Raw genomic sequence first — 24,290 nt, 5'->3', positions numbered from 1 at the left:
ACACCATATACTTAAATCACGACTTCCACCAAAGAATCTTGGGAATTGTTGTTTGTTAAGTGCTGGAAAATGTAACTCTGTGAGGGATAAACTACAGTTCCCAGAATTGGGGGGGGGGAGGGGAGAAGTGTGCCTTAAATGTATGGTGTGCATGAATCCTGTGTCAGAAATTCTAGCCACAGCAGCGTATTTTAAAAGGGGGGGGGGGGACTAGCTAGCCAACTGGAGGCCATTTTCTGAATGCCGATGGGATTGTTTTCATTTATGTCTGACATTTTGCAAATAGCAAGCAAAACATCAGCAATGGCGGCACAGCAGTTTTTACAGATAATATTCATTGACCCCCCCCAAAAGGATATTTGAGGGGCCGGTTGCTGTTGAGGGGAAAATCAAATCCATCATATTGGACTATTAATTCAGCTCATTATCTTGCAACACGCATGTGTCTGCCAGGCGAAGGTTAATAGAAAGTTTATGAAACTTGGAATGCAATTAAGTCTCTGAGGGCTGCACAGTTGGAGGCTGCGGCAGTTTCTATGGAAACCAAAGGGCTCAGGACTAGTAACAGCGGATTAACTTGAAGGGAGAGATAAGTACATGAAAAATAGCTCTCATCTACCATTTCTGTCTTAAAATGGAATGGATCAAAAAGTTGAAAACAAAGGAAGGCTGCAGTCTTGCCCATGGTTAAATGCGACAGTATTTACAGACACAAATAGCTGAGCTGGATTACAACAACCAGCAATTTTATTTATACTTTTATTCATAAAATTTATATGCTACTTGGTTGCAAAGGGAGGGGGGGGGAACGCTCAGATCTCAACAGGTCATAATTATGAAATGCCTGCCTGGTCCATCTCAAGGAATACTTATTTACTAACATCAATGCCCATGAAAATGAATGGATTATTTATATTAGTGGTGCCCTTTCTGCATTCATTCTCTTTTTTCACATATTACTATCCTCTGACCAAACTCCAAAGCTCCCTGTCATACACACATGTTGACACAGACCCTACCTTTGAAATGGAGAGTGGTTAAACTATTTGATTTAAGGATACTGTTCTTAAGTTTGTTGACTGGGAGCTCGTTGGGTGGGCTAGGTTTGAACAGGTTGAAGGGGGTTTGAATCGGTCTAGACAGGTTGGAACTGGTCTAGACCGGTTTGAAGCGGTTGAAGCCGGTTTGAACCGGTTTAGACCGGTTGGAACCAGTCCATGCTGTTTGGAACCGGTCCAAGCTGGTTTGAACCGGTCCCGACCGGTTTGAACGGGTCCCGACCGGTTTGAACCAGTTGAAGCTGGTTTGAATCGGTCTACACCGGTTGGAACCAGTCCAGACCGGTTGGAACCGGTTGAAGCCGGTTTGAACCAGTTTAGATCGGTTGGAACCTGTCGAAGCTGGTTGGAACTGGTTCAGACCGGTTGGAACCGGTTGAAGCTGGTGGGAACCAGTCCAGACCAGTTTGAACCAGTCCAAGCCGGTTTGAACCGGTTGAAGCTGGTTTTGGTGGTCCAAGCAGGTTGGAACCGGTATAGACTAGTTGGAACAGGTCCAGACGGTCTGAACTGGTCCAAGCTGGTTGGAACCGGTCTAGACCGGTTGGAACCAGTTGAACCCGGTTGGAATCGGTCTACACCGGTTGGAACCAGTCCAGACTGGTTTGAACCGGTTGAAGCCAGTTTGAACCAGTACAGACAGGTTTAAACCAGTCCAAGCCGGTTTGAACCAGTCAAGACCAGTAGGAACCAGTCATAGCTGGTTTGAACCAGTCCAAGCCAGTTGGAATAGGTTGAGACTGGTAGAAACCGGACCAAGTCGGTCAGTACTAGTCTTGACCATTTTGAACTGGTCCAAACTGGTTGAAACCTGTGTAGACCGGTTGGAACCGGTCCAGACCAGTTTGAACCAGTCCAAGCCGGTTGGAACCGGTCTAGACTGGTTGGAACTGGTTCAGACCGGTTTGAACCGGTCCAAGCCTGTTTGAACCGGTCCAAGCTGGTTGGAACCAGTCTAGACCAGGTGGAACAGGTCCAGATGGTCTGAACCAGTCCAAGCTGTTTGGAACTGGTCCAAGCTGGTTTGAACCGGTCTAGACCGGTTGGAACCAGTCCAGACCAGTTTGAACCGGTTGCAGTCAGTTTGAACCGGTACAGGCAGGTTTAAACTGGTCCAAGCCGGTTCCAACCAGTCTAGACCAGTAGGAACCGGTCATAGCTGGTTTGAACCAGTCCAAGCCAGTTGGAATAGGTTGAGACTGGTAGAAACCGGACCATCTTGGTCAGTACTGGTCTAGACCCTTCTGAACTGCTCCAAGCTGGTTGGAACCTGTCCAGACTGGTTGCAACTAGTTCCAACTGGTTTGAACCGGTTGAAGCCGGTTTGAATCGGTCTACACCGGTTGGAACCAGTCTAGACCTGTCTGAACCGGTTTAGACTGGTAGGAACTAGTTCAGACCGGTTTGAACCAGTCGAAGCCGGTTGGAACCGGTCCAGACCGGTTTGAACCAGTCCGAGCCGGTTTGAACCAGTTGAACCTGGTTTTGGCGGCCCAAGCAGGTTGGAACCGGTCTAGACTAGTTGGAGCAGGTCCAGACGGTCTCAACCGGTTCAAGCTGGTTGGAACTGGTCTGGACTGGTTGGAACTGGTCAAAGCCGGTTTGAACCGGTCCAAGCTGGTTGGAGCCGGTCTAGACCAGTTTGAACTGGTTCAGACTGGTTTGAACCAGTTGAAGCCAGTTTGAATTGGTCTACACCGGTTGGAACCGGTCTAGACCGGTTGGTACCAGTCCAAGCTGGTTGGAACCGGTCTAGACTGGTTGGAACTAGTTCAGACCTGTTTGAACCGGTCGAAGCCAGTTGGAACCGGTCCAGACCGGTTTGAACCGGTCGAAGCCGGTTTGAACCACTTGAAGCTGGTTTTCGCGGTCAAAGCAGGTTGGAACCGGTCTAGACTAGTTGGAGCAGGTCCAGATGGTCTGAACTGGTCCAATCTGGTTCGAACCGGTCTAGACTGGTTGGAACTAGTTCAGACCTGTTTGAACCGGTTGAAGCCAGTTGGAACCGGTCCAGACCGGTTTGAACCATCCCAAGCCAGTTTGAACCAGTTGAAGCTGGTTTTGGCGATCCAAGCAGGTTGGAACCGGTCTAGACTAGTTGGAACAGGTGCAGATGGTCTGAACCGGTCCAAGCTGTTTGGAACTGGTCCAAGTTGGTTGGAACCGGTCTAGACCGGTTGGAACCGGTTGAACCTGGTTGGAATCTGTCTACACCGATTGGAACCAGTCCAGACTGGTTTGAACCGGTTGAAGCCAGTACAGACAGGTTTAAACCAGTCCAAGCCAGTTTGAACCAGTCTAGACCAGTAGGAACCGGTCATAGCTGGTTTGAACCAGTCCAAGCCAGTTGGAATAGGTTGAGACTGGTAGAAACCGGACCAAGTTGGTCAGTACTAGTCTTGACCGGTTTGAACTGGTCCAAGCTGGTTGAAATCTGTGTAGACCGGTTGGAACGGTCCAGACCGGTGGAACCAGTCCAAGCCAGTTGGAACCGGTCCAAGCTGGTTGTAAGCGGTCCAGACCGGTTGGAACCGGTTGAAGCTGGTTTGAATCGATCTACACCGGTTGGAACCAGTCTAGACCAGTTTGAACCGGTCCAAGCTGGTTGGAACCAGTCTAGACCAGTTGGAACCGGTCCAGACAGGTTCAAACCAGTCCAAGCTGGTTGGAACCGGTCTAGACTGGTTGGAACTGGTTCAGACTGGTTCGAACCGGTCCAAGCCGGTTTGAACCGGTCTATACTGGCTGGAACCAGTTCAGACCAGTTTGAACCTGTCGAAGCCAGTTGGAACCGGTCCAGACCGGTTTGAACCAGTCCAAGCCGGTTTGAACCGGTTGAAGCTGGTTTTTGCGGTCCAAGCAGGTTGGAACCGGTCTAGACTAGTTGGAACAGGTCCAGACGGTCTGAACTGGCCCAAGCTGTTTGGAACTGGTCCAAGCTGTTTGGAACCGGTCTAGACCGGTTGGAACTGGTTGAAGCCAGTTTGAACCAGTACAGACAGGTTTAAACAGGTCCAAGCCGGTTTGAACTAGTCTAGACCAGTAGGAACCGGTCATAGCTGGTTTGAACCAGTCCAAGCCAGTTGGAATAGGTTGAGACTGGTAGAAACCAGCTTGGACCAGTTCAAACCGGTCTAAACCGGTTCCAACCAGCTTGGACTGGTTTGAATAGGTCTAGACCGGTACCAACTAGTTTCAACCAGTTCAAACCGGTCTAGACTCATTCCAACCAGCTGGGACTGGTTCAAACTGGCTTCGATCGGTTCAAACTGGTCTGGACAGGTTCCAACCAGCTTGGACCAGTTCAAACCTGTCTGTACTGGTTCAAACAGGCTGCAACCAGTTACAACCAGCTTGGACCGGTTGAAACTGGTCGAAACCGGTTCCAACCAGCTTGGACTGGTTTGTTCCACGCTGTGTAACACTGAAGAAAAATTCTCCATTGTGGCCCACTCTCCTGAACTTTCCTCAAACTCCACTAATAGATTTTCACACAAATGAAGGCCTCCTAAAGTGATATTCTGAATGTTTCAGAAAGCATTTCAAGCTAGTTTTCTCCTTTGTTCAATTTAATTTCTTTCTTTCTTTCTTTCTTTCTTTCTTTCTTTCTTTCTTTCTTTGATTCCAAAGCTCTGATACAATTAAACAACCCCCAAAACAAAACTTTGGAGTGAAAAGGGGCACATGAGCAGCCTCAACTCATTCAAGTGGCCAAGGTACAAAATGTTACACCAGAATTTAAACAGCATATATGTAGCTTTTATATGAAAGATGAATTATGTAATTACCCTTATTCTAAGGCACTCAAGATGGTATCCATGGCTTTTCCTGTCCTTCACAGCACCGCAGGCATCATTTTGGTAGAGAGATGTTGAGTGGCTCAAGGTCACCAAGCGAGAGCTTCATAGCCAGTTCTCTCCATTCCTTGTCCAATACTCTAATCACACCATGCCGACTCTCTGGAGCAAAGGAATAATCTGAAACAATTTGCATTCCCTCTGCTCCTAGAAACTACCACAGAAAATAAAATGAACTTGCTTCAATCTCCCTTATTCATTTATATCATTGATGGGTTAATTAATGTCTATGTGGAAGGAAAGGAGTCCCTGAAAAATTAATTCCCCCCTTCTTCTCATGTGCCAGAGGAAAACAGAAGCATCTGTTTCACGGTTCCTTGTGGCACCCAAACTCAGGGAACTGTGGCTTGTTTAAACAATCCAGGTTCAAACTATGGTTTCATATCCTAGCTTGTTCTCAAAGCAAAGTTAAAACTAGTGATTTTGTGGCCTTCCAGATGTTGTTGAATTACAGCTTCCATACTCCTTGCCTATTGGTCATGCTGGCTGGGGCTAATGGAGGTTGGATTCCAGCAATATTTGGAGGGCTACAGGTTACCCATCCCTAGAACTCTAAGCAAACCACAGTTCCTCAAGTTCAGTCATCACAGGACTGGTGGTTAGACTAAAACTGAAAGCAGAAGCTTTTACTCTCCTATTCTGGTGAGTGCAAGATGAGAAGTGAGGAGGGAATTGTGCAATGAGTCACTGGGTACTTGGGCAAGTCATATCATAATGTTAACAAGGTATATTCAGACGTTCATTTGAAGTCAATGGGATTTAATCCTATTAAGTGGTGCTAGAATTGAAACTTCAGTCTCAGCATTCCCATGTCAAATGGGATAAATGGTTTCTAGAACACATTCTAGCTGCCTAATTCTTTAAACAAGGTACTGTTTATGTATGTGTAATACATGTGGTCTAACGCGGCCACAAATCATGAAGCATCTGTTCTTACATTCAGTTCTTACACACAACTGTAACTCTATATTACATTGATGTGTGTGTGGTCTTGCTAGCTGGCAGGAGACTAGTAAACACATAGCTGGGCACTGGATGTAAACAGAGAGCTTTGTCTATAGCAGCAATGGCCAAACTTGGCCCTCCAGCTGTTTTGGGACTACAGTTCCCATCATCCCTGACCACTGGTCCTGTTAGCTAGGGAATTAGAATCATAGAATTGTAGAGTTGGGAGGGACCCCAAGGGCCATCTAGTCTAACCTCCTGCAATTCAGGAATATCTGCCAAAGCATCCACAGAAGATGGCCATCCAACCTCTGCTTAAAAACCTCCGAGGAAGGAGGGAGACCGTTCCACTGTCAAACAGCTCTTCCTATCTGAAACATTCTGAGAATTCCAAGGAAATACAGTATAACAAATCTCTCTCTCTCTCTCTCTCTCTCTCACACACACACACACTATTCCAAACTGTGTACAAGCACTGAATATGTGTAGACGAAGGAATGCTTTTCAGCATTGAGTGGAGGGGTGTTTTTAAGAAATGTTAATTCTTGTGCCCTTTTGAAATATTTTGCAAATGGAGATTATCCTTGTAATGTGCTTTGAAATTTCTCTGCTTTGGCTTAATCTTATCTCCTCCAGCAAGTCACTCCAGAGTCAATGGCCTTCCTCCAAACAAAACAAAACAAAATGTATTTCAGGTTGCAACGCACTTCAACTGAACGGTTCATTTGCCTTAGAAGCAGCTATCTCAGTGGTACATAATGAAGAGACTACTTTTGATCTACTTAGGCTAGTCTTGAAGCTAAAAGAATGAAATTTGCTAAAGGAGATAAAAGAGAGAGGAATGTGCTCTTGCGTTGCCTTAGCAACCAGAAGACGCTTAGGTCCTTTCTCCGATATCTGACAAAATGACTGCTGTGGCTTTCAGTCTGGGTCAGCAACATCAGAAGGGTTTGGCAAGTGGAACTATTAGCAATATCTGTTACATATTCATTTTTTAAACATATCGCAGAATTCATGGTAAATACCCACATAAATACATTCTATTGCAATGCTTACTAGATTGCCGGAGCCCTGTGGTTCCTGATTAGGCATTCCACAAATGGCAGAGAAGATTCCCTTCGAAACAGCTTGCTTACCCATTACTGGTCTCTTCTAATGGACATCTGTGGCAGAGTGCTCGGTGATCCCTATGACATGGGGTCACTTCGTGCAGGAAAATGGTGAGGCCCAAATGGGCCTGGTCAGTGACCCACATGTCCTGAGTGTACACGCTGGCTTTGCTACGTGCAAGGATTCCACAGCAGATACTCAGGGCCTCCTTAGCTATTGAAGAGGGTACAGTGGTACCTCAGGTTAAGTACTTAATTCGTTCTGGAGGTCCGTACTTAACCTGAAACTGTTCTTAACCTGAAGCACCACTTTAGCTAATGGGGCCTCCTGCTGCTGCCGCGCCACCGGAGCACGATTTCTGTTCTCATCCTGAAGCAAAGTTCTTAACCCGAGGTACTATTTCTGGGTTAGCGGAGTCTGTAACCTGAAGCGTATGTAACCCGAGGTACCACTGTATAGGGCATGTGGAAGAACTGGACAGTAAAAAGGGTAGAGGGAAAATGCAGGGACTCATCCCTTCAGCTGGGAGGAAACACTTCCTCCACCAAGGTATGGAGATAGATAGATAGATAGATAGATAGATAGAGGGAGTGTAGTTCTTTATTTCCATCAAAACTGGGCACATGTACACACACAGGCTGCATATACAAATATGCAGTTCACCTATTTGAACTAACCACAGAGGTTCATTCAAGATTATGTGAGCCAAGATTTCTCAGGAGAGAGTTTTCTGAGAAATTTATTGTTTGCCCTCACCCAAACTCCTGGCGAATTCTACCTCTCCCAGAGAATATTTACTCACTCTCTCTCTCTCTCTCTCTCTCTCTCTCTCTCTCTCTCTCTTACACAGTCCACAAATATTTCAGCCCATATTATTCTTTCATTCATTTTTATTTATAATATCTATGTGCCGTTAATGACTGACGTTTCTAAACAGCTCACATGAAACAGTTAAGATCATTAAAAGATCTATATTACAACAGTTAACCAAAATACAAAAAAAACCCCCACATCAATAAAAGCAAAGAATACATCAGTAAAATGGAGCAGTGCAATGAAGCTTACAGGCCAGAGAAAGCCTGCATAAATTGATCGGTCTTCAGAAGGTATTGCTACCTCATGAACATCACATGGTTTATGTTCCAGAGAGCGGTGCCACTACTGAAAAGGCCTGCTTGCAAGATGCTATAAAATTGCATCCCATCATTTTTCACATCAGAAAGGCCCCCTTGGAAGATCTGAGCGACCAACCAGAGGTATATTGTAAAGGGGAAGCTGGGCTGCTAGGTATCCTGTCCCCAAGCTGCTACTTATCTGTACCACTGAGACTGAAGTCACCTGAGAAAGACTTGTGCCACTGGCTTTGTGTGGGAGGCTGCAGTATCCACACACATAAAACAGCCTCATGGGACCAAGCCAAGTGGAAGCAGTGTGTGTTTGTACCTAGATGTTACAAAATACAGAGCTGCTACTGCCAAAAAGAGCAGCCCCATGCCAAGTTCCTCCTCCCCTGCCCCGCTCTATAACATCTGCTCCCATTTACCACATGTCCCGATATCTACAGGACTATCAGGGGCAGAGAAAACTCAGAACAACATCATCCAGAATGAGGCAGGCCAAATCCAAAAGAGAGGAAGAGGAAAACTCAGCTGGGCGGGGGGCAGTGATGTTGGTTTTTTGGTGGTTGTTTGTTTATTTATTTTGCAATGTCTAGCACCGCTCTATGCAAAGGCAGCACCCTATGGACTGTAAATGTAAGATCAAATAACAGGGACTTTACTGACATGGATTTCATGTTGAGGGATGTGAAGGTCAGACTTGAAGCACAAATAATGATTATAAAAAACAGATCAAGCAGCTGAATTCAGAAAATATTCCCTTTGCTTGATGGACTTGGCAGACTCCTTGTTATATTTCCTAAGAGAAATATGCAAATATTAACTGTGTTGATAAAAGAATTTGTGCAGTAGAGTTACAGCAGCAGCAAAATAGAACATATTGTTATTTTTAGAAGGTCCCACTCAACCTGACCAGCAAAAAAGATTCTAAGTCAAAGCTATTCATTTTGTTCCCCGAGATTGGCAGTGCGGCAGGGGAAGGGAGAAATTAATTTTGGCTGCCTCCATATCTGGCTTCTTGCATTCTTCCAAATACAGCTCCATACTTTGGAACAAGAAAAGAGTGTGTGGGTGTCTGCAGAGGGAGCCTAAAGGAATCTGGCACCCAGGGCATAAAATTAACATGACACCCACTGGATAAATAAACATGGGTGCGTGTGTGAAATCAGATAGGAGAAAAGAGAATGGCTTGAAAACAGTAGAAGATGGAAGGGAAAGGTGGTGTGGACAGGCATGGTTCAGCTGTGCTGACCTTTCGCTGTCAGAATCCAATCCACACCAACTGCAGCCTCTATTCTAGGGGCAAGAGGAGAAGCCCCAGCGGAAAATAGGAGGGACCACAGCTTTCAGGTTTCTAGTTCAATGGCTGGCCTCTCCCATTAAATGGAGACAGTTTCCACCAGAGGCAAAGCTTCTGCCTGTGTTGGACAGATTTGAAGTCAATGGGGTAGCGGAAAAGCCTGACCCTGTGGGAGGCAGCTTCTATCTTCTGTTGGGAAGTAGGAGTGAGGGTGGATTAAGGGAATCTTTGGGAAAATGGGAATGGGTCGAAGGAAAGAAGTGTGTGTGGGGAGAGGTAAGCAAGTGAAAAGCAATGGGGTAGAAAACAGCAGGGGAAATGACCCAGAGTTTCACATTTGCTGGCCCAGCCCACAGCCATCACCCAAGGTTTCTTGGGGGGGGGGGTTGCTGACCAGTAGCAAAATGTGCCTGCAATGTGTCATTCTCTGCAAAGCTCTGTCTCCAGACACTTAAACATGCACATACATGTGAGAAGAGCACTTAATTCCTAGATGCTTTCAGAACACCGAGAAATAAAGACAACAGGGATATAATGACATCTCTTGCAGAGTCACAGTGGAAATTCACCCGAGCCTTGTTTGCTTCGCTTTGTGAAATAATTTTCCTAAACTCCGAAGGTATTATCAGTGGAAATTATTTCCAATTGTGCATCGTTCTGGATGGCTGGAGAGATTTTGTGGAGGGGAGTAGAAATGTTACTGCCTATTGCTTTGGATTAGCACAGAACCTAGAGTAATTTGTCCTCTTGGAACAAACGAGAGACAGATGGCAAACAGCAGCATCTAGAGAGAGAGAAGCACACTACAGCCGACAGCATTAGCCTTTCAGAAACAAGGGGCAAAGTGCAGCTAGTAACATTTACATTTTACTGACAGAGCATGGCAGTAACCATCCTATAACCGAAAACATGTCAGGGAATTGACAGTCATCCCCAAAGAGTTTTCAAAGGGATGGGGCAAGATTTATCAACATCCAAAGGCCCGGCCTTGAATCCATCCTTCAGAAAAAAGGAGAAGAGCCATTTGTTGTGACATATACACACATACACACACACACCCAATAGCTATAGTAATATTATCAACAGAGGTCAGACACTTTTGTTAGCAGCAGGATTTGTGCCTTTGGCATATGATACTGCCTATGCACATTCAACTGTTTGTTTTAAAAGTCATTTCAAGTGTCAAATCAATGAGTGGGCCAAAGTTATACTACTAAGAAATAATCACATATAGTTGGAAATAGGAGGTAGAGTAGGAACTGATTCACCACCTATTTTGATTGCTGCTATTCCTCCCCATCCCTAGGGGCAGCAGCAAAGCTCTCCAGAATGACTCCCTCTCAGCAAGAGAGAGGCATTCTGGAAGTCCTTGTGGAGTTTGCCAGGCTCTTCCTGCCCAGTGGTGAGGCTTCGAAAGGGCCTTTGCTTAAGAGGAAGCCCTTGCAGAGTCTCACAGCTCCCCCACCCATTACAGGAGCAGCGGAGGGAATGTTCTTTGCATCTCAGTGTTTTAATTAAGGATATAAATTTGCACACCTATGTCCCCAAACATCTGATTATCCAAACGGATCCTTTGAGTTGTTATAAATCAGTCATGATGACATTGCTGTGCATGTGAACAGAAGAAGGGGCAAACTGTAAAAAAAGACCTTGAAAACTGCAGGTTAAAATCCACCCACTTGCCACCAAGTGGAACAGTGAGATTCCAAAACGCAATACTGACACCATGTGGAGGGAAGGGGCCAGCCAGTCTTAGGTTGCTTGCCGCATACATTATGGATGATGGATTTCCTCTGTCTGTTGTGTCAGCTCTTGGGACAATGGGGCAGGGGAGAGAATCTGTGGGGAAAGCGTACAAATGATTGGAATAGGATGGTGAGGCGGAAATAAGGGGGAAGGAGCAGAGTGATTTTATGTTGAAAACTGTTAATAACCTATTCTTTATAATAGATTTATAACTGTGCAAGAGACATCAAAAGGTCATTTTCAACCCCCTTCACCATATATTAGAGGCATATATGTCCTCTGTCATTAACCCCCAGAATCTAAACTGCATTGCAGCCAAGTTCACACAAACAGCTTATCAAATGGTGAAATTGTCTCTTGACTCTATGTTTGAAAGGCCACTTCTCCTAAAAACATCTTTACACCTAGAAAACCACCTTGTCAATAAAAAGACAAGGCTGGAACCCTTTCCCCTAGTTTTTAAAAGCTTTTCCCCAACACACAATACATAGTTTTTCATATTTACTGATTATGTAATTACAACATAATATATATCATTCCATTATTAAACCAGATATATCATAATTATAAAGTGCACTATATTTAAGACCCTTACATGAAACTTGACAAAAAAATAGATTTAAACTCACTTGCCCTGGAACAATTTATTAGCGCCTTCAGTTTAAACAACATTCTCTTTAAAGCTGATCATTTGTATTCTTTGGCAGGGGAAATTATCATTTAAAAACCAAGTTTCCCATCTGCACTCGATGTGCTACTGATAAACCAAGCATTGACCATGGAGTGACTTCACAGTGTAGTTGAGAAAAATACATACCTAGGAGTTAATGAGAAATTATCTGTTGACTCAGTCTCCCTTAAAAGGTCCTTACCTGGGGGTCACCTGTCTCTGTCAGTGAGAAATGAGTGTCAGGGCAGACTACAAATATCTCCTCATGGTGCTGAAGAATATATAGGAGAATGTCATTGCATACTGCTTGTTTTTTATGAGCTATGGGGCTGCAAGGAATTCTGAAGAGGAAAAAAGAAAATGGAATGCCATCAGTGTAATGGTCCTCATACTCTAGCCCTATGAATCATCAACCACCCAGTCTGGTGGTCATTAGAAAGGAACTTACAGAACATAAATGTTTTAGGTGCTTGCCGTTATGTTTTATAAAAGGAGGAAATGAAAAGATAAATGTGCATGTTGTAGACAGCTCGTGTGTGTGTGTGTGTGTGTGTGTGTGTGATCAGCGACAATTTTTGCTGAACTTGCCATAAGGAGAGGGAGAGAAAAAGAAAGAAGCCTTTTCTGCGCTTGCTTTTAACAAGTCAGTACATATTTGATGTGGCATACTTCTAACCTGAATTATTGTTAGGAATTGTGCTTGCTATCCTGCTTTGGCAATAGTTATTTGTATGTATAATAAAACTGTTATTAAAATATCTGGATAAAATCTAGTAACTCCATGCTAAAGTCATCCAAACATTGCAAGAAACTGAAAGCTCACAGCATGCACACAGCGTGTGCATTATATATAACATGGCCAATGATGCTGTTGTTCTCTAATGGAAAATGCAAATGTTGTGGTGGTGGGGAAGAGATTCATTCATTTTTAATGATACTGTAAACAGTAAGTTTCTGTTTAATCCAGACATTAAAAAATATTTGGGTGTTTGGTCCTGCTGTTAATTCAATAAAGCGATTATTGGTGTAATTATGAAGGCTATATAAGTTATGGTACATCAAAAGAGGGTTGTAAAATGGTGGCATACTTCATAGTCTAATGCTGTGCATCCTCTCAGGCCCATATAAATTCTGAAGCTGAATATTAAATTGTCACTCACTATAATTAAGTGATAATTTAATGCAGTCAAGGTCCCCAGCAGACAGGCTGGGAGAGCAGATAGCCACAGAGGGGGAAATGCATCAGCAATGTCAAGGAAGCCACTTTCAAAGTAGATGCAGTTTGGTAACTCTGATTGTAGTTGCACCAAGGTCTCCTCCATGTGTGTCTTTCTTTTCTTTTCTTTTTTGCAGATGTATTCTGCAGCATGTCACTGGACTGCAGCATTAGTGGTGGACTGCACCAGCCACACATAATTCTACTTTGTCAGTGGTTCCACAATGCTTCCTCAGTATTATGGCCATTTAGAGGGACACTCTTGCACTATAGCATGACAACTGTGGGACAAAATAAATAAATAAACCAGAACATTTGTGGTATGGAAAGTTACAGGATTTCAGTTAGAAGTTATGGGACATGCACTGATGCATGGAAACAAAAGCAGTCCTAAAACATCTGTCCTAAAACTTCTGCAAGAAAACAGTATTTAAAGGAGAATTGTGTATAACAGCCCTGATACCATCATGAACACACATCGTCATGAACGCACAATGAAAAACACATCTGGAGGAGCTCCAAGACTGAACATGGCGAACAAACTGCCATGAAAAAGTAATTCTGCTATTACTTACAAACTTGTAAATTCCAAGGCACATGGAAACTCAGAGGACACTTGCATTTTAAGTCAGTTTAAGCATACTACCCTCGGGACCAGAATACACAACCAGCAAAATCATTTGCGTAAACTGTTTCCTGAACTATCCCACTTCAGGCAGTGAAATAAGTTTGAAAGCTCCCACGTGGGAACAACTCTTTGTAAATGGAAAATTAATCTCTCAACTAGGCCAGAACCCTTCTCCCTTGCATGTATTTCTAGACATAACATATCCAAGAAAGGTTGAGGGCTTCTTTAGAGGGAACATTCAAGCCCCCACCTGCAGACTAAAGGAATGTTGCCAGGAAAGTTATACCACAGGAAAAGGGAATTTACACATTATACAGCAATCATAACAACATCTTACCGGAAAAGGGTGGGGCCAAAAACAATGGCAAGGTTCTCCATTGTCATGTGGTTCTCATCGCTATGTGCTGCCACTTTGACCAGAAATCTAATAAGGAAATGGAAAAGGCTATAGTGGGCTTTCGGTAGGCTGCTTAATAGCCTTCTTAGGGTGCATCCTGGGCAGTCTGCCATGTCGTTTTTATTATCTGTGAAGGATTAAATGTTAATCATTAACTAAGGTTAGCATAAGTTGTAGTTATTACTGCTAGTGTTTCATACTTACTGAGTACCAAGCATGTGCAAGGTGTTTTGTACTGAGGAAAGATGGTCACTGCCCAGATGGGTGGCAGAGAAGCACTGACAGCATAAACATGAGTAACGTCCTGTGCAACAGTGAGGTGTATGATAGGGTTACCAGACGTCCCTGTTTCCCGGGGACAGTCCCCGGATTTGCAAATTTGTCCCCGGACAAATTCCATCACCAGAATATCCCCGGATTTCATCTAATGTCCCCGGGAAATGTGGCAGCGGCAGTCTCAGCAGCCCGGAGCCAGCCTGGTAGCGCAGTTGGCTCTGGCTGGCTTCAGGAGGCGCCTGCCATTTTGCCTCGCTGGAAGTCCCCATATGATGTGTTGCGCACAAGTCACATCATATGGGGTATCGGTGTAGGGGCTGAAGACACAGTGCTGGGTGCCGCCACCAGGCAAGAGCTGTGCAGGGTCCTTGAGTTTGGTGCGCCGCTGCAGCTTAGCGCTCAGCTAGCCGTCGGCACGCTGCCCAAGGCCGTCGGCTCCAGCTCAGCCTCCGAGTGGTGCTTGGGCAGCAGCAGCTGCTGCTCGGCTTCACCATTGTGCTCCTCGACTTGCAAGCGGCGGCTCAGCTTGTTGGCCAGCTCTTCGTTGGCCATCACGGATGAGAGGCGAGCAGGAGACGAGCTGATCCAACCCAAGCACGCCTACTCCCGCCCGCTCTGCTCTGGGACCGCTGACTGGGCGTGCCAAAGCGTGGATGGGCAGCCGCCGGACGATGCCTGTGCAGGAGATGGCCAGACAGGCGGGCAGGGCAGCAGCAAGCGGAGGCGGTTTCTGCTAATGCTTACTCCCGAATAAGACTATAGGGGATCGCAGTGCAAGGTGGGAGAGGGAGAGAGGGAGGGGGACAGCACAGCTAGCGCTGCAAGAAAGGCCAGGACCCAGAGGAAGGCCGCACAGAGGAGACCACAGAAGAGAAGATACTACTTTTTTTAAAAAATAACTTTTTCCCTTTATTATTATTATTTTATTATTATTTACCGGTATTTATAGTGTCCCTGGATTCATTGAAATAAATCTGGTAACCTTAGTGTATGAGCATCATATGCTCTTGAAATTCTCCCCATGGGAGAGACGTGTACATTCCCCTTTTGCACATTATGTAGAAAGTGCAAGCAGAAGGTGTACAAACAACCTGCAGCTTCTTAGTAACACGCAAACCCAACTCTGTGTTACACCGACAAAACTGAGAAAGGACAAATGTTTATGATCAATTATCATGAATAGCAGGAATGGGCACGGAGACAGTCAGTGGGTAGGAGAGAAACAAATGACGGCCAATCTGCACATACAGACATATCACAGGAAATGGCCTTCTGGGAGTTGCACCACTTCAGACTGCGGGTAGGAGATGCTCCCCTATTTGTTGGGGGGAGGAGTCCTCAGCATGGAAAAATCTAGAACCCTCCTTCTTGACATCACCACACAAGCAGAGAGGGTTGGGGTTTTGGTTTTGTTTGGGGCTTTTTTCAACAGGTAAACATGCAATCCTCACTTGCAGTCTAAACTAGGTTCCAGGAAGTTGCATGATTTCTTTGCATAAGTAGATCAGCTCTAAACTGGTATTAGGGAATACCAAAAAGATTTTGCTAAACAAAGTTTGTCTTGAGGGTTATTGGAAAAAAGGAATGTGGTCTGATGAGCAGAGACGGAAAAACCTTTCCAGGCATATGTAGTGATATAGCTGAAAGCACAGGGATGAGAGCAAAGCAACCTGCAGTTAATTAACATGTGAGTTTGAGAAGCACAGAAGAAGTGAAAAGGGTAAGAAGGGGGAACACAAGAGGATATAGATAAAGACTTTTAAAGCTTGATGAAGAGGGTGACAGCAAGTCAGTGTACACTAATTGATACCAATGGCCACAAACCATTATGCAATCCTGAGCAGATCCATGTAGTGTTCATCATTCTCTGAGTTTGTTCAGCACCTCTTATGCTCAAGGTCAAACGCCTTCATTTGTATTTGACAAACTGGCTTCTAATTACAGAATAGACCAAAATATATGTATCATCCATTTCAACCCTCTCCCTGATCAAGAACCTTTGCACGTGTATCTTTCCAAGATGTGGCAACATGCCCACTTGAACAAAAATATGTAATTGTTTTACCTTCAAAAGTAGCTAAAATATTGGCGCACAGATTGTCAGGGAGAACAGCGACTGGGAGCTCATGCAGGAAGAGTTTAAGCAGGCTGGCAATGGAATTGACATCTCCTTCGTTAACAAGATCCACCTCTTCTCCTTGGTCATACTTCTCCTTCAGCGCTTTGATTTTCGTCACTGAGCCACTGATCCGAAATAGGCCTTTGTGATTCAGACCTATTGAAATAGGCAACATCCTATAGTAACAGCAAATTTGTTTTCATACTAATATCCATGCAGAAGGAGGGGGTTGTGGGAACACTAGGATTTGAAAAAATACCCCAAAAAAGTAGGGGGGGGGAAGAACACCTGCTTCCTCACATACTGTCTCAGATGCATGACTGCATCTCTAAATTTGTTCATGTATGGTAGGAATGGTTTCTGAGTATGCTTTTGTCATGGCAACAAAACTAAACAACCTGGTAGTTAATCAGCATCTTTGTAAGCAATAAAACATTTTCTTTAAGTGATATGAGAAGTACATGGCACTAAAACACTTCCCCCCCTGAAAATAAGATAAATCTATCATGTCAGTGTATTAACATTATGAATATTAGTGAATAAATACACAGTCCTGATCTGTCAAAATCAATGGGAGGCCTGGTGTCAGTTCTAAAATGGTACTTAGCTCTGTACCTAACAAAATTGCATAACTTTTCCTTCGGGTTACCTACATGAAAATCATTTATTGCTATACTTAACTTGTGCTTTATTGTTTTACAAGTGGTTATTTGCAAAGAATATATGACTAGAGGTAAGGCAGGTGTCTGTTACCAAGAACAGATTTTGTGTTCTCTCTCACCCACCCACCCCAAAAATGGGTTGAGACAGAAATTCTCAGAAAATTTCTGAGATTTTTCTTTTTCTCATTCCCCTAGGAAAAGAAGGTAGCTTTGCAAAAATTTCTCCAAACATTTTCTTTAAAGATGTGTCAACGGTAGGGAAAGAGTTGGGATTCACCAATGAAATAATTGACTTAAGTCTTTTGATTTTTAATGGATCTAAGCAGAGTATGACTAATATTGGATATCACCCTCTATTTCAGAACCCAGAAAGTGCCTTTGGGCATGCCCAGGATTGATGACATCATAGACACTTCATCAGATGCCCACATCAGAGGCCTGAAGCAGAGCACAGGATCAATGATGTCATAATTGTTCTGGACAGAGCCACAGGCCATATGAAATCCCCACTTCAAATACTGCTTCCTAACTGGATCAGGAAGCCACAGAAATTCAGTGCGGAGCTCAGCATTTTTACTGAAAGGAACAAAAGAAATTCTTAGAAAGTTCAGCTAAAGATAATGAACTTACCAAACTCTTCTAAATATTCCACCAAGTGCTTGACAACGGAAGGAACAGGAAATTGAGTTTCCTCTTGGGCAAAGTAGTCAAGAGGAATGCCAAACGTTCTCTGAGGTTGTGGTCCAACTTTATTTCTACAGTACTTAATTTCTACAGAGGATAACGACTGCTGCAAACAGAAAGAAATGCAACACCTTCTTGAGGCCTCTTTGCACCATTGATGCAAAAGAAATTGAAAGAGCAGAAGAGATCTAATGAGCTTGGAAAGTTTTTTGTGGGGATGGGGTTAAAAATGTATTGTATTCATACAAACTATTGGGAGGGGGAAAAAAATCTCAAATTGGCAATGGAAATTTGGTTCTGCCAGCAGAGCAAAATCAAAGGTTCCCACTGCTCCCATTATTGCCTTTTAAAGCAACTTGAGTCAGAAAAAAGATTCTCGTCCAAATAATTCCAAGCTTTGGTTTTTCTAGTTATTGGTTTGTTCTGTATACCACCACTGTATCAAAATTCAAGTGATTAGACTAAGATTTTATCTAACCATGCCAAATTTCTTGACTTCTCAAAGACACGACACAAAAGGAAAAGGGACTGGGAGGGAGAAGGGGGGAAAGGAGACAGACATTAGTTTTTAGTTGTGAGGTTCTTGCAATGACCAGTTGAAGGGACAGAGTAGCTAAAAGGAGTAGCTAAAGGTTTCTGGTTCCTCAGCAAAACTGAGAGGGAGGATCTGCAGTTCTGTTATAGCCTGATAGAATGCCCAAACATCTTCAAAATACTCAGCAGCTGATCATAGTACTGGCAGTTTTACAGAGTACTTTACTAAGTATTTTTTAAAAAAATAATAATAACATTTTAATATTTTTATTTATTACAGGTTTTAGAAAATTGCAGCTGCATTATAAACTAAAATAGTCAAACAATCCATTCTTCATGATGCAGGTTTTCAGCAAAGGCTACTCCTCCTAATGCACAAAGTAACTTCTGCATAAATAATGGATTATTGACTTTGGATATGATCTCTTCCAAGAAAGGAAGGAAGGAAGGAAATACAATTCTGACTTTTTTGTAATTTTCCCAAAAGCCACAAGTAGGGGCTATTTAAAAAAAGATAAAATCACACAGATTACCTCAAAGTGAGTAGCTGAGATGTAACTTAAATATCATGCATGAATCATCATTGCAGATCTCACACTGAATTTAATACATCTTGATCTTTCACTTATTAGCTAGTATTTACAGTGCTGATAAATTGAAAACATCTATTTATATCTTCTTTTCAGGTCAAAATACTCTAGTGTCATTTACATAATACACTTCTTGCTCTACAGATTTATAACAGCGGAACGGAGTAAAATTATGCGCTCTGCTGGGTTGTTTACTTCTGTTGCCATGACAAAAATATGCAGATATAATTCCTGCTAGAAATGGACAGCCTTAAGACTGCAATCTGATGTACCTTTACTTTGGAGTGAATCCCACTGATTTAATTGTGATTTACTCTGCTCTAAACAGAATGAAGAGTCAAACTGTACCAGCTATGTCAGGAAAATAATAGCTGCTGCAATTCTAAATTTCATGATTTTCAAGAAAGGCTGGGCTATCAATAGCCACTAACTATGATAGCTATGTGTGATCTCCAGTGATGGAGGCAGTATGCCTCTGAATACCAGGTTCTGGGAATCACAAGTCAGGAGAATGCTGTTGCACTCAAGTCTTGCTTGTGTGTTTTCCATCAGCATCTGGTTGGCACCATGAGAACAGAATACTGGACCAGATGGGCCTTTGGCCTAATCTAACTAGGAAGGGGGTGAGAACTTGGTTAAGCTTGCATTTATAGGTCAAACTATCTAATTTGCAGTTCTCAAAACAGGGGTGGTAGTCAAGAAAGTGTTACTCATGTTTTACCCACAACAATTAATTAACTTAAGTTAGGTCCATTGATTTCAATGGTCTGCTCAGAGTAAAATTTAGTTGATTACCACCCCTTGTTGACAAATACACCTGTTTTCAAGGGAGCCAGGGAAATTGCAATGTAATCTCTCCACTGAGCACTGAATAAGTGCAATAAAACTTGGAACATCCATCTTTGACCTTTTACATTTGAATTACGAACACCAGCCTCAGCTCCCACATGCCATCCTAAGCCAGGTAGTGCAGAATTCATTGCAATGCAGTATTAAATGTGAATCTCAACGACTGTGCTTTACTAGTTGTTGTTTTCTTAGAGCAAATCATACTGAAATCAATGGGGCTTGCTTCCAAGTAAATATGCTTGCAATCAATCAGGGTGTTGAAAAATAAAATGCAGTCAGGAGAAAAAACAAGAACGCTGATTGAATTGATAGTCCAAGTTCATGATTTGTAAAAACAACCATTAAGTCTCCTTCAAATATTCAGGAATGTTATTTCTGATTCTGGCAGTCTCTGCATTTTTTTAATCTTCAGAAATAAAATAAAGACCTCTTTTGCTTTTTCAGATGTGGATCAGTCACAAGTCAGAAACAATTAGCTAGTAACATTCCACTTACACAGATCGAAATGGAGGCACCTGTTCCCATGTTAAGCCTGATCAACCAAGCTCCACTGTGCCGAATGTCATGTTCCTTGGTCAATCCATGTCATCTTCTCAGCAACTCTGCATGCAACCATTCAATACATTAAAATAAATGTATCGGTTCATGCAGATTCTTACTTTAATCTAGCCTGATCTAAATTAAATAATCTAGTTTATTTTTCCTCCTCTAACAATAATTTTTACTCAGTCAGCTCTGTAGCTACAAAAAAGTTACTGAGGTGTCATAGCCAATGGTGTTACCATAGTGCCTAACACACACACACACAGCAGCACAGAATAACTTCCGACATGCTCACAGCCTGCTTGACATTCAGCTTTTGCATTCCACGGGGAAGTAACTAGCAGAGCTGCCGATTATTCCTTCCTGCCAACCCTGACCACTTCTTACCCAGGAGATATCATTGCTTACAGATGAAAACTAGAGAGTCATAGCATTCAAAATAGTGTGCCGAATTGTGAGGATTCCACCTTTCTTCTTGGTAATATTTGAGCTCTTATTCAGAGGGGGTGGGACTGTAAAAGTGAATAGGCAATGTCTGGTGAAATACTGGAAGCCAAAGACTGGCTTGGGGCGATTTCCAGTGGCCAGGATTTACCATTTCTGTGCCCTGCATTCTCCTCACCATGGTTAGTGGAAGCAGACTAAATTATCCAAATAGAAAAATATACAAACACATGCTTTATGTGCGTCATTTATGTTGTTTGCAGAATTCAGGTGTGAATGTGGTTTTGTGCAGAAAATATTGTTCTATGCTATGGCTAGCAAAAAATATTTTTAAAATGGGACAACGTGCTTGATTTATACAGGTTGCTTTTTCTGGTGCAGAACTTTTGTCACAGAATTTGGATTTACATAAGTAAAGAGTTTTAATTCTATGAGGTCGCCACCATTGCATTCCCTGGACCAGGGGTTTCCAATCCAGTGACTGCAGGTTCACATGTTCACACAAAGGCCTTCCCTGGTGCCATTGCGGTCCCTTTGCCCCACTGAAATCAGGCTTGAAAGAAGAATTCTGTTGTAGCCAATATAACAGGTTGTGGTGTGTGCGTGGGGGCCCAAGATACTTCTTAAATCTCCAGAAGTGCCCACAGGTAGAAAAGGTTGGCAACATCCACGCCAGATAGGAGCATGGGTGCCAGAAATATATTTTCCCATACAACCTCAATCTCTCACAAATCTTTTCTTAACACTGATACCACCTAACAGGAAGGCCTTAATAGCTATGAGGTGTGTGCATTTTGACACAGCTGCACAATGCATACAAAACTTAGATGTAATCGTAACAGTGCAATCCTAACCCTTTTATCCGTGTTTCTACAGGGGGTTATTATAAGGCTGAGGAGACCATCTGCTGGACTTTGCCAGCACGGAGGGGACTGGAAGCTATCACTGGTAGCTCTCCTACCAGCTGTAAAACAATCCGTTTCAGGACAAAGTACTGGCATCTTTGGAGTCGCTAGATCCAAAACCCTGCAGATCCTCAAAGGGGTCTAATTTTGTGTTTGGTGATGGGGGGGAGGAAGCCACTCCACCTTCCACCCTCAGTGGTGTGAGCGTTAGGGTTTGGGACACAGCAGTCCATCTGCCACTCTGCCATGGTTTAGGATTGCCTTGTCCAGTGTTAAATCTCCTTTAGAAAATCAGTTTTTGTTTCCTGTAAAAGTGAACACATAAAACATGCACAGCGGCTAGTATCCAAACAACTGCACTAATAGTTCCACAGGCCCAAGACAGTATCGGGCCTGCGTTTGTTGAGAAGCAGCCCTTCATGCCACATGGCAAACTGAGGCTTTCAAGAGGATTGTATGATATACAGCCGTGCTGCTCAAATGGGGGCCTTGAGCCACTTCCAAGCAGGCCTCAGTGCCTCGCAGCCTTTTGGTTGGATCAAAGGAAGCGCCGGCAACCTCTTGCATGTTGAGCAAAGGTGGTTGGCAGAAAAGCTAAGTTTAGAAGAGGGAAGGAAGGCCTCCCCTCCAATTGAGGGGAGAGGGGGCCAGAGGAGATGCTGAAATGAGAATAACCGTTTCTCTCTCTCTCTCTTTAGTAACTGCAGCAGCCATATTGTTATATTTAGTAAATAAACGAACTTGGAATAGAAATGAAGGGTATAAGAGAGGAAATGCAATTATGGAAGGAGAAAGTGAACACAAAAGGGCTGTGGGGGGAGGCGGCGGACTAGGTACAAGCCGAGTTTGGGAAAGAACGGGAGAAGAAATCACAGATGCCCACCTCGAGAGATATGTGGGGGCGGGAATAGAAAAAGATAAAAAGCCTTGTTTATTTCATTTAAGAGCTTATGGACTTCCAAATTCTGCCTAAAATGGGGAGGCTAAGTCACAATACCACAAGACAGGAAATCACGGTGTCAAAAAGGAGAGGGAGAACTGAGCCATTTACAAAGGTGGATTAGATGTGAGGTGAGAACGTCAGCGTTTTGTCAGCCGTGCCGAGCTCTGCCGCCATTTTGTGACTCCTTGTGACTAAGGCAGGCCCCACCCAATGGGCCCTGGGAGTACGAAGCCTGAGAAGCAGTCCCTGCTGCCATGCACCACAGAGAGTTTGTGCCTTACAAGGTGTGGCAAAGCTCACTGCTGATTTAAGCTCGTCTCTCCCGGCTCCTGGCAGGCCGCAAGGAAGCGGGCAGGCAGCTGAAAGCTTTCCTTCCAGAAGGTGGAGGAAAGTTCTCTTTGTCTTGAGAGGCTCAGAATTAACTGCCATTCATTAAAAACAAACCCTCTCTGGGAGATTCCAATGCGGCTACTGATATTGCCAGAGGAATGTTGCTACAGTTGATCGGAGGACTGACTTTTGACTTGTGCACGGACACCAACACATTTAAAGTGCTCTTATACCGCTTTAACAGCAAAATCTCCCCAATAATCCTGGGAACTATCATTTGCCAAGGGTGCTGGGAATTGTAGCTGTGTGAGGAAGGTCTTCTAACAACTCCCAGCACCCTTATGAGATGACAACTCCCAGCATATGAGATGACCTTCAACATGCACAAGTGGAAGATTTTAATATATGTGGATACCATATACAGATCTATTTGTGTTGCTGGACCACCAGCTACACACACCCCTCCTGCATAAAACTATTGCTTTGTTTCATTGTGGTTTAGAATGACTTACTTGACTATATTTATTTTTGTTGTTCTTAAAGTTCAATTTTTAAAAACCCTGTAATAAAAAAAAAATCAACACCTCAAACAAACTACAGTTCTCAGGATTCTTTGGGGTGGGGTGGCAGAGCCGTGGCTGTTAGAATGGTATGAGTATAGTGCGCTACTCATAAGCGGGGTAAAATAGCAAAAAATAAAATTGCAATTTCATTCACTTCTCCTTTGAGCCACAAGATGGAGATGAAGCACCAGGCGTTCCCTGAACTGAATTCTTTCTGCACATAGTACTTGAAAACATGGCCTTCTGGGCCTCTCATGATTCTCCCCAACCATAATCTTCCCTGGCCCTGATTCACACCTCAAATGTGTCCTTAACTCTGATAATGCTTCTTGCTTGTCTGCATGGAAGATATCAAGGGGTGCATGTGCTTGTGTAGAAACCAGCCTTCTGTACAAAGGCAAAAATTACATCCATGGCTCCACTCGCTTTTCTGCTCACCACTGGCATGTGATCCTTGGAAGGTTGATCAGAAAGGAACAGGATCCTCAGGCTGGAAAAGTTTCAGCACCCTTGTGCTATGCCAAGTCATTGCTTAGATCAGTGCAATGCAGCAGCAAAATGAGGATCGACGCAACCATGATCTCTTGTATTTTGGAAATGTACATCCAGGTTTTTTTCTTTACATTTTTTGGGCCCCCCAAGAGAGTGGGGCCCTAAGCTATAGCTTGTTTAGCTTATACATAAATCCGGCACTGGTCTGATGTCACTTTATATGCTATGATGGTCCACTTTTAACACTTGTATGTCAGTCCTGTATTTACAACCTCTGCTCTGCGGAGTGGTGCCCTCTACTGAATAAATTG

The 24,290-nt window shown here is 43.6% G+C and overlaps 1 protein-coding gene and 1 long non-coding RNA gene across 10 annotated transcripts in view; one reads left to right on the top strand and one right to left on the bottom strand.

Moving 5' to 3' along the window:
* The window catches only part of LOC308476933, a 38,932-nt gene extending 20,752 nt beyond the window's left edge, over positions 1-18,180 (top strand). The window contains exon 3 of the long non-coding RNA XR_013986224.1: positions 17,465-18,180. This is a non-coding gene — a long non-coding RNA (uncharacterized lncRNA). The remainder of the gene's footprint in view (positions 1-17,464) is intronic.
* LOC308476910 (protein FAM13A-like) overlaps positions 1-24,290 on the bottom strand; it is a 51,438-nt gene that overhangs the window by 26,196 nt on the left and 952 nt on the right. For 2 of the 9 annotated variants that reach the window (XR_013986170.1, XR_013986171.1), the window contains exons 1-7: positions 22,649-22,867; positions 20,255-20,361; positions 17,733-17,892; positions 16,387-16,596; positions 13,986-14,172; positions 12,007-12,145; positions 11,112-11,227 (exon numbers count right to left, since the gene is read on the bottom strand). Coding sequence is in view for 5 of the 9 variants with exons in the window: in XM_081005089.1 (XP_080861215.1) it covers positions 11,162-11,227; positions 12,007-12,145; positions 13,986-14,172; positions 16,387-16,596; positions 17,733-17,892; positions 20,255-20,284 (792 nt within the window). In the remaining 4 variants the exon portion in view is untranslated. The other 7 variants (XR_013986172.1, XR_013986173.1, XM_081005089.1 and 4 more) reach the window with 7 other exon arrangements.

The sequence above is a fragment of the Podarcis pityusensis genome (assembly GCF_964106645.2).
Source record: "Podarcis pityusensis genome assembly, chromosome: 5".
NCBI classification, from domain to species: domain Eukaryota; kingdom Metazoa; phylum Chordata; class Lepidosauria; order Squamata; family Lacertidae; genus Podarcis; species Podarcis pityusensis.
This window is presented reverse-complemented; position numbering and strand designations above follow the sequence as displayed.